A 10,503-nucleotide genomic window follows, 5' to 3' on the forward strand; every position below is an offset into this window, starting at 1 on the left:
ATCGGATAGTCCTAGCCCCGTGCTGAAAGGATTGAGTGATTCAGCTGTTTCTGCCGAGTTCGTTTCTGCCGGCAGCTGAAATTGCCATTGCCATTGCCATTTCCATGTTGCCATTTGGCAGCCGACAACACGTGACTCGAGCGATTAAGAATAGGAATCGAAGTCTGAATCGAAGTCTGAATCGGAGTCTGCATCGGTGTCCCTCTGCCAGCTGGCGACGCGGCAATGACTTATGAATCTGATACTAAATCGACACCAAACAGAGCACGCACGTTGCCCGACAGAATCGACATGGAGAAAGGCTTGATTTTGGCTCAAGGTGGCACTTTCTCGAACTGAAGAGGCTCTGATCTCAGATGAAACCCATCTAGAGGCGAGGCATTGTCTGTGTTAAGGGTTCTGTTGGCACAGCCTCGTTACGGAGTCTTTTGTAGTTCTGCTCGGATCGATAATCTGTGGCAACGCCTTCGAAAAACCCCAGCCATTGAGAGTGCGACCAATCGATTCGGGTTAATGCCACGGTTTGTCGACCGCAACTGAATGGAAGGCCAGATTCTGGCGTTGGGCGCACATTTACAAGTCAATTTTGGTTGCCAATGCTCGTCGACCTTCGTCCATCCGCCCCAGGGGTAGGGACGACCATGCAGATGTCATCCTTCCACACGCAGAAAGCGGAAATGGCTCTATTCAGCCTTGCCTCCTTCCATCAGTAAAATTCTCACAATATCATTTTCGTAATACAGAATGGATTTTTAGTCCGCGACTATTCGCTGCTGCTCCAGCGCCGCCCGCCGCCGCAGTTCGCCCGCGGCCAGAGAACGGAGTTCATCCGCTCGCCGAACAGGTAGTAGGCGAAGGCCAGGACCACGATCGCCGCGAAGAAGACGAGTCGCACGGGTCCGGCTAGGGCGCCCAGAAAGGGATACGCCCAGACGCCGGTCCTCAGCCAGACGTAGTGAATCCAGGCCAGATAGGCCACCAGGAAGGCGCCCAGGCCGGCCAGGCCCTTGCTGCGCGCCGGGTAGCGGTGCTGCGTGACGCAGAGCTCGACGAGGGCGTAGACCACGACGATCGTGTGCATCGACTGGTTCAGCCAGACGGGGTAGATGAGGTCCAGCAGGCCGGGGTAGATGGACTCCCGATCGATGGCATAGAGCGTCCAGAAGGTCAGGCTCACGGTCAGGGCCAGGGGCACCACAAAGCTGGCCAGCATGTAGTCGCGCAGCAGCATCAGTCGCCGGACCCGGACGACGTCGTAGGCCAGGGCCAGGCTGTAGTACGTGAACTGCAGCAGGCCGCACAGGAAGGTCATGTACTTCAGCTTGCCCCCAATCGGCGCCTCCAGGCGCATCTCCACCGCCAGCGGGGGCAGCTGCGCGTACACGTAGTCGTAGTAGACGGCGTACCCGAGGTGCGTGGAGGCTGCGAGGTGCAGCAACAGCCGCGTCTTGTACGCGTTGGCAAAAACGTTGCCTCTCTCCATCGGTTCTGCGACTGGCCCTTGCACTGCCTCTGCCAGGGTCTCTGCCACGGCCACTAATGGCGCTAATACGTACTGCAATTGGTATGAAAGGCCTATTAGTCATGCCGCAATTCGCTGGCCGCAACGATTGGCAGAGACCCACTAGAAACTGGGGCCTGTACACTCGTTAAGACAATCAAAACAGATCCAAGGAACTATGTATATCCCGGCACTAGCAAAATCTCCCGTCGGCTATCCCCGCCCTCGATTGGCGAGGAAAATATTTGCGGTACGTCCTTGGTCACAGCTGATGTGTACTCACATTTCAACGCCAGATGTCGGCGGTACCCGTGTCCGGCGGCAGGGATGGCCGGGGATGGCCAGGGAGGAGGGTGGTGGAAAGGTCAACCAACCGCAGGGCAATTAAAGCGAGTGCGTACTGTAAATATTTGTCTGTTTCCTGGCTGAGGCTGGCGGCGCAGCCTCCTTTGTCTCTCGCCGGCAATTAGCCAGGGTTCGCACCGCACCGCCACGGCATATGGCCAAGAAAAGCCGAAACTCCAATTTGTAGTCCCGCTGAAGGGCGTAGCGAAGGCTCTCTATCGATTCGAAGCATTGAAGACTCAAGTGCTCTGCCATGCCCTGGGGCTCCCACGACCCCTCACTTGAGGGACTTTCTGTAGTGGGCCCCAGTAGGTCTCCAATATCTGTGCTGGACAGGCGGAAAAACAGCAAGAACTCCGGCATCTCGGGGCAGTCCGAGTCCCCCAAGTGGACAAGGAAAGGTGACAGAAACAGGCTGCAAAAACAAGAGCAAAACGAGTGTTCGAGTACTTCGACCATCAGACACCCAATACTCGGGCTCCTGCCTCTCCTAGTCCTCTACTTTTTTAAGACCGTGCAACGCCCTTGTGCGTCACATTTGATTGAAAGTGCCAGTGCCGTAGGCTCGTCTCGAAAGGACATTGAAGTGTGCTTCTCCGCAGATGAGTATCTGTTACCCGAGTGGCTGGACAGTCCAGGGATTGCAATCAACCGATTGTTGCTTTGATATGTTTTACATACGAGTGGGTGGGGTTTTGCCCGGAAATCCAGAGGCACACACTTCCCTTGGTCCTCTCAACCCCTCACCGATCGCTGGTCATGGAATGGTGTTCAGTAGCGTTGCGCGGGGGGCGGACACGATTCAATTGAATGGTAGACCCAGACTCTATGGTCGCCCAGGGCCTTGCAACCGATGCAACGCAACGCGGCAGCAGAGGCAACAGCAGCAAATCAATCAGGCTGCATTACCCACTAAAGGGGTTAACGACTTTGCGACCGAAGCTCCACAATTGACTGCCGATGGCGGTGGCGGTGGCGGTGGCGGTGGCCCTCATGTGTCGTGTAGTTTACCAAAAGGTCTTATCACAGCTGATATTTGGGCAAATACGAGTAAAAGGGATGACTCTTATCGACTGCTGTGTGTGTGTGTGTGCGTGTGTGTCTCCCCTGGTGCACGTGTGCTCAGCGGATCCCAGCAACCCATCGGCTATCGAAAAGCTATGGCATCATTAACACAGATGGGCACACTGATAAGTCCACCTCCGTCGTCGTCGTCGTCGTCGTCGTCGTCGTCCAGCTGTCAGCTGTGGTGCTGGTACCACGGAAAGGGACACCGACACCCCCACCCACTCCCTCTCCATCGATGGAAGGAAGAAAGGGATGGCGATGGCGATGGCGTTGGCGTTGGAGGGCATCGGATATTGATGGCATATGTATTTGCTCAGGGGTCAGGCTTGTGCTTGTGCTTGTGCTTGTGGCTTAGTGGTTCGGTCTATCATCATCATCGGGGCGCCACACAGAGGTCCGTCCGTCCGTCCGTCCGTCCGGCCCTTCCCTGCCGCACGTGTGCTAATTTTGGGGTTTAGCTTATAAATGTTTTGATTTCTGAGGGCCAGGAGGGGTCTGGGAATCCTAGTATCCCCGGCAGATTTCCAAGATCCGACCGAGCCGAATGCTGAAGGCTCTTTAGCATTTGCTCGCCATATGGACACACACACAGTGCCCCCCATAATGGTGTGTGTGTATGTGTATGGGCTTATTTATTTGATTTGTCGCGCGTCGCTTTGCCTTCACAGTTAATTTACGAGTTTTAATTTATTAAATCAACAGCAGAAACAGCAATCAGCCATCCGCGTCAGTGGCTGGCTGGCTGGCTGGCTGGCTGGCTGGCTGGCTGGCCGGCTTGGCCGGCCACTGCTTGTCGCTGTTTGCCAGCTTGATAATCTTATTGTGGCCCGGCCTCCCCCTCCCCTTCATGACCCCCCCCTGCATGGCAAGGGTGGAGGGCCTCCGGCGACAACATCAGCAGCGGCTGAAAGTCAATTGATGATACAATTGATGGAGCGACAAGACGACATCCAGAAATAGAACACGTTAATTACGGGGCCCCGATAAGAGTTACTGGACGGCCAAAGCCCAGAGCCGAGAGCCGAGAGCCGAGAAGAGAGTCGTCAAAGTTGAGAAAGGCACTGGCAACCATACGTTAAGGGGTTTCCAGCCTCAGCCTTTAGCTTGGATCTGTTCCATAATCAACTCCAAATAGATGGGAAATATTTCTACGAAATGCCAGACGCCAATTCCCTTTGGCACTCCCGACGCCAAAGGTGAGCATTCCGGTCGTACATGCAGCACAAACAAACCATCCACTATCCCCGATACACTATCCATCCGTGCATTGGCCCGGACTGTATAATCCGTGTAAATATGTACCCTGCAATTAGTACAAATGTCGAATGCAAATATTGGGTGTGCGCGCGCAGCTTATCAGCCACCAGACACCATCCACCAGCCGCAGAGCACAATACAAGCACTCCTTGCCACCATGCCACCATGGGTGGAGTCTCTTGTATTTGGTGTGACTGCGAGTGGGTTGTGGGGATTGAGCTGTTCCCAAACGTTTCGGGGTAACTTCTCGTACGACATAGCGTCTGGCGGTCCCCCTTTGAAAGCGGCCTGGGCCATAGGTTGAGGTTGAGGTTCAGGTTGGGCCTTTCATAAAGTCCGACAATGACAATGGAGCATTCATCCAGCCAATTTTTCTTATCAATCGCAGCTGCAAGATGTTTGTTGTTGTTCCTAAGAACTATGCACACACTCGACCATTTATTGCTCTGTATGTAAATTGGGGAAACACTCTTTCGAAATGGTTTCAATTTGAGAAATATTTTGTCGAATTGGTAGACAATTATTTGTAGTTCTTGAAGTACTTCACACGATCGTAGATCAGAGTCATCCATTATTCGGCTAAGCCGTCTATTTGTCTAGTTCTTGACAAAAGGAATATATGTATATCTACTGCTAATTTCCTTCAGCTTACTCTTGGGAATATTGGTCTATCATCTGTGTATCTTTCCTGTTCCTGCGCCCCTCGGTCGGCTGCGACTTGGCCTGGCTTCGGCTTGGTCTGGTATTTGTGGCCTACTGTTAAGTAGTGGCTCCCTGCCTTGGTGCTCTCTTTGTTTCAAATCTCACCCAAAAGGGAAGGAAGAGCTTCGCCAAAGTGTGGATTCCATGAGGTGTAGCCCCCATCTGGCATGGCATTTGTTTTGGGGCGGCTGTGATCCGAGCTGCTTCTGCTTTGCGGCGGACTTGCTTCGATTTCGTATCGAATTTCAGGCCAGAGCACGGACTGAGTCCCAACAAAATCTCGACCTCATTCAAAAAAGAGAGGGAAGCGCGGCGCACTCTCTCTTGAGCACCCTCGGGGTAAGAGAGTGTTCTGAGTGGTTTCTGCTCGAGCCCCGGCTCTGTGCCACTCAAGAGAGCGGCTCAAGTGTTCCACTTCTATTGTTTGAGTTTTTTTTGGCTCGGCTCGGCTTTGCTTTGATTTGAGTCAAGTAAATGATTGTTTGGTTCTTTCGAGTCATTTATCAGGGCAGTGCGATAGTCCTGTCTCTTCTTGTTATTTCCTGAGTAGAACTGATTGAGGCATTCCAATTTGACTAACATTCCCGGACTTATCCGATCGAATTAACGATTCGCCATCTTTTTGGGGGGGGGGGAATTCTTTAGAATTTTTGAATGGAAAGACCCCACAAAAGAGCCACATCTATGGCTCTAACCAGAGTCGGCAGCCGGCAGCCGGCAGCCGTGTTTCACCACCTCTGAGGTTGGCACAGCAACACGAGACGCCCAAAGCCAAAGCCAAAGAGTTCTGACAGAAAACTTTGTCCGCCTCCGTCTCCTTCTCCTTGAGGTTGGGTGTCCTCCATCCGTCCGCCCAAACGGCTACACCCCTTTTTATGCCGCACTTTAGCTAAGAATTTTCTCTAATGACTTAAACGCGGTAACCACTAAAACATTTACAGCGCGCACACAGCCCCTCTGGCAGGGTTTAGGTAAAAGCCGTGTCGTTCTCGCATTGCCTGCCTCGCATTTCGGGTGGAGCATGGAGCATGGAGCATGGAGCACTGTGTATGGAGTGTGCACTGTATGGAGTATGGAGTATGGAGTGTGGAGTGGCGCTTTTCTGCGCAAATTTCCCTCGAAACCGCAAGTAGAAAACTCATTAGGCGAAAAGCATTTGGCGGCAAAGAAGCCTCCGAAACGGCAACGGAGGCGTGACTGCCACAGCATCGGCATCAGCATCAGCATCAGCTACAGGCACTAGGTCTAAGCTCTAAGCTCTATCCGGTCCCTCGCCCCAGCACAGTCCGGATGGATGGATGGATGGTAGCTCCAAGGGGTTCTTGGTAATACTCTAGCCATTCGGTAAGATTTTCCCCTGTTTTGCAGTCAATGATTTTTGGTCCTACTGTATCTGTATCTGTAGCTGTGGCTGTGGCTGTATCTGCATGTGAAATGAACCAGAGGGTCAACTATTTGGAAGTCTTATCGAAATCAAGGCATCAATCCCATCGGCCTCATTGTCGGGCGCCAGCATTATAGGCCAGAGTTTTTTTTTCGGCCCATGTCCTGCCATGTCCCATGTTCGGCTAAGCCTGTCAACCAGCTTTCAATCCCACTCCCTGTCCCTGTCCCTCTTCCTGTGTCCTTTACTGTATTCCGATGTGGCTCTGTGTCTCTCTGTGTGCTTTGCAAATTTGTATCTTTTGGGTTTGAGAGTGCTCCTCCCTGTTAATATTTGGATTGCGTGCATTTGTGTTTGTTTTTCGGTTGTGTGTGATTGGAAGGTGGGGCCGGGGGGATCAGGGCAGAGGAGACGCGTGCGTTGCCAAATAAATCCGCTATAAGCCCCTTTGCAAAATACAAAATACAAAAATGGGGTTTCTACCAATATTTCACAAAAAAGTTGTGCTTATCCCTTTTTTTGCATTCGCATTCGCATTCGAATTCGTATTTTTAAATTCCGCACTCTGAAATTTGAAATTCGATTTCTCTCCTGGCTTATACACACACACACACACACACACACACACACACATGCATACATACATACATATGCAAAAGTGTACATGGATATACCTTTTTATCATTCCATCTCCGTTCCGTTCGTGTGCTCCACGTGGGGCCACGTGCCGTATGCTTATTTTTTGTCCTTTATATTCGCGCGACTGCGACTGCGACTGCTACTGAATATTTCCCTGTCCCTGGCCCCCGTCCCTGTCCCCTGCCCCCTGTCCCGTGTCCGGTGTGGTCGGGGATTGCGTGTGAAAACTCGCAAGTGCGTAGGGGCCGCTGAAAAGTCATCGAATGGCCTCCGGACAGGGCCTCCTGTCTCTGTCTCTGTCTCTGTCGCTTTAAAAATTCAAATTGCCGTAATTGCAGCTTGCAACAACAGGCGATGTTGCAGCATGACAGTTTAATAAGCATTCAGCGGCTCGTTAATTACCGGGAATATGGACACGCGTCCTGTCTCCTGTCTCCTGGCTCCTGGCTCCGACGAGAGACATTCGAGACTTTCGCAGTGCATGGGCGCTGCCCAAGGAGCCTTTGCTGAGCAGAACTCAAGGACCCGCAGGATGCAGCTCCCCAAAGGTCAGCCCAAGGACAAGCACCAGTGAAATGCACAAAAATCTCGCCCCTTCACCAAAATCGATACTGGATGCTGGTGGGGGGGAAAGTGAGGTGGCAGCGGGGGCAGCGGGGGCAGCAGCAGCGGGGGCATGGGTATGGGCATGGGTATTTGCATTAAATTATGCGACGAGCTGCGGAAATGTTTGCCATCAAATGGGGGAAAAAGATGGAGATGCAGGAACGGGGAGGCGGAAGGTGGAGGCGGAGGTGGAGGCATCGCTAAGTGCGGCGGAAACAATTTCCCTCTTCAGAGCAAGAAAAACCATAAAAGGAAATAAGGGGAAAGCGGCGACGGCGACGGTGACGGCGACGCAGTCCTGTTAAAGCCAAGCGTTGAAAAAACTCAAATTGTAACAGAAATCCCTCAAACATCTGCGAGTCCTGTCCTCAGAGGACGCCAACCGCCCACCGCCCAACCACCCCCCGCCCCCCGTTACTCGACTCGACTTAACTTGACGTGTAGCTTGCCCCTTCCTTCCACCCCACATGTATGTGGTACGTGTACAGTGAGGCACCCCAGTGCGCACTCAGCTGCAGGACCATCTAAAGATGTGTAGATATCCGGCTATCGTTGGTGTCCTTCAGATCTTTCAGAGAGCACAATTCGGCAGCTGTCCACTGAGGGAGCCTTCACTGTATCCGTGCCTGAAAAAGTGTATGTATTCGCATTCGTATTCGTGCACATAGGTAAGCATTTGTAATTGTTTCCTCTCCGGCTTTATGAGTTCTCTGTTCTTCATGTATCGCACAAAGTCTCGTTCTCGTTCTCGTCCTCGTCCTCGTCCTCGTCGCCGTCCCGCACCCCCCACAATCCCGACAGAACCAACCCCTTCACGGAGGAGGGGCATCTACAGCATCTACGAGTACTTGTGCCACCTGCGGCCCTGCCAGGCAGCCGCTGCTGCATTTTAATCGTCGTCATTAGGGCGGCAGGCGCAGGCGTCTCCTTTGATACCCTCCCAGGGAGTACAGAGAGTACTACGGGAGCATCCAACGATCTGAAGCAAACCTCGCTTGCATCCACCAAACACAAGACTCTGGCTTACTCTCTCCAGAATCGAAGTGAAAAGAACCACAAAGGTATCCCTGCCTTCGGTGCCGGCAGACTCTTCTCCAACTTCTGGGGCTCTTGGGTTTGGCCAACACGTTCCGGCCGAAACAGAACAAACAACAAGAACAACAAGAAGACTCCTGCGAGCTGCACTCTAATGACAGCTACGAGCTGGGGATTAACGAAAGTCGACCAAAGTTATGAAAGTGCCTTGGGCACACTCTTTCGAGTGTGCTTATCGCACTTCCGGAGCCCCCCAGCGATGTCCTTACCCTGGCCATGGCCGAATGGAATCGATCCTCTGAAGGGCTGTCTGGGCTCGCTCGAATCAGTGATCAAATTTTCATGTCCGCAGTGGAATATCCAGGGGCCTGTGGACACCATTGGGCGCACCGTTGGGGCATCATTAGACGCAGACGGGAGACCGATGGAAGGTCTGACGCATGCCTTTCAATTGCTTGGACTGTATAATGGTGTGGTATGGAATGGAAGGCCACAAGGAACAGGAACACAAACAGAAACGACTCGCAGGACCTTGTCCTTGCCCAGTCGGCGGCTCTGGCTCTGACGCTGGCTCTGACGCTGGCTCTGACTCTGGCCGGGGCCTGTGGTCGCAGTGGGGGCCACCGCTTCTAAAATATTTATGAAATGTGTTGTAAGTAGCAAATTGTGTTGTCGGCTTTGCTGCCTTGCCCTCCTTTCAATGGTCCGCAGAGTCATTCAACCGAGCCGCACAGCTTTCTCCTCCGCTTCTCCGGAAATTGGACATCGGACATCGGACTCCGGACTCCGGACTGGACTGTCCGCCCGTTGGTCTCTTTATTTATTTATTTATTTATGCCTGTGCGTCGGTCCGGTCGGTCCCTCTTTTGGCGCACTTTGTACACCATTTCCAAAGGCACAAAACTTATTTTAATTTTAATAGAAATTAATGAGGTAATCTTCCTTAGACTCGGCGTTGCCTTTGCCTCTGCCTCTGCTTCTGCCTCTGCCTTTGGCAAATGGATTATAATTTGGGGTCCGCAGGGGCCTGCAGGGAGCGGCCTGTAAGCGAGTACAACTTTTTTGGGAAAATCTGCCACATTGCCTCGATGCACGGATTTATAATTGTGCGGACGCTCGATTTTCCTTTTTAATTGTGGGAGAGGTTTGCTCGGGGCCACAGAAAGTCCTTTGCCACCGACAGATACAGATACATCATCTGCTACACATAGCACCTGTCCTCTCCGAGGTGTGTAGAGGAGGAGGAGGAGCACACAGTCCCTTAATCTGGGAGCCACCACTCGCACTCCTTGGGAGATTCCCTTAGAACTTGTGCGCATTCAATGGCCCCGCAGCCTGGCTGCTGTGACTCTCTAATTACGAGTATTTTGTCCATACTTTCATAATTGAGTGGCCGCAGTGGAGTAGGGCTTTTGAGCCAGCCCCCAACCGAACCGCCAGCGCCACCACCAGAGCCCACTGGGAATGAGCTCTGGTAGGCCTCAAACTCTGAGACTGAGCCGATTAGAGGTAGGTGTTCGTTCACCCACACCCACACCCACACCCGCATTTACATTTACATTTGAATGTACTTGCACCAGTAGCAATTAGCAATACATATTTGATGCCCCCTTATGTACCCAGAGTGGGATTAGAGGAGGATTAATTGCGGGCAATTTCTGGAGCAAATCGTGTCGCGTTGTTTGTGGTTGAACTCCTCCAAAAGAATTGACCGATTCGTATGAGCTAGTCTATAATTTCCCTTACTTTTTCGGCCATGAAATGCCTTCAAAGTATTCCTTCGGAATATGCTGGGTTCTAAGGGCTCTAGGCCGGGCCCTTGAACCCGTCGATGGGCAGCTTCGACATCCCCATGGATCCACTGCTCACATTTTCCTCTTGGATTAATTTATGTAAACCTTCCAATTTTCCAAACTAGAAAACCTCCGGGGGCAAGCAGCAGCAGCAGCAGCAGCAGCAGCCCTGA

General features: G+C 52.4%; 1 protein-coding gene across 1 annotated transcript; it reads right to left on the bottom strand.

The window, feature by feature from the left end:
- Nucleotides 1-726: 726 nt before the first annotated feature.
- LOC108152206 (androgen-induced gene 1 protein) lies at nt 727-1,519 on the bottom strand. Its single transcript, XM_017281364.2, has one exon. It carries the CDS (start codon nt 1,481-1,483, stop codon nt 764-766), a length of 720 nt encoding a protein of 239 aa, XP_017136853.1. The 5' UTR covers nt 1,484-1,519; the 3' UTR covers nt 727-763.
- Nucleotides 1,520-10,503: the final 8,984 nt, after the last annotated feature.

Source organism: Drosophila miranda, chromosome XR, assembly GCF_003369915.1.
Source record: "Drosophila miranda strain MSH22 chromosome XR, D.miranda_PacBio2.1, whole genome shotgun sequence".
NCBI classification, from domain to species: domain Eukaryota; kingdom Metazoa; phylum Arthropoda; class Insecta; order Diptera; family Drosophilidae; genus Drosophila; species Drosophila miranda.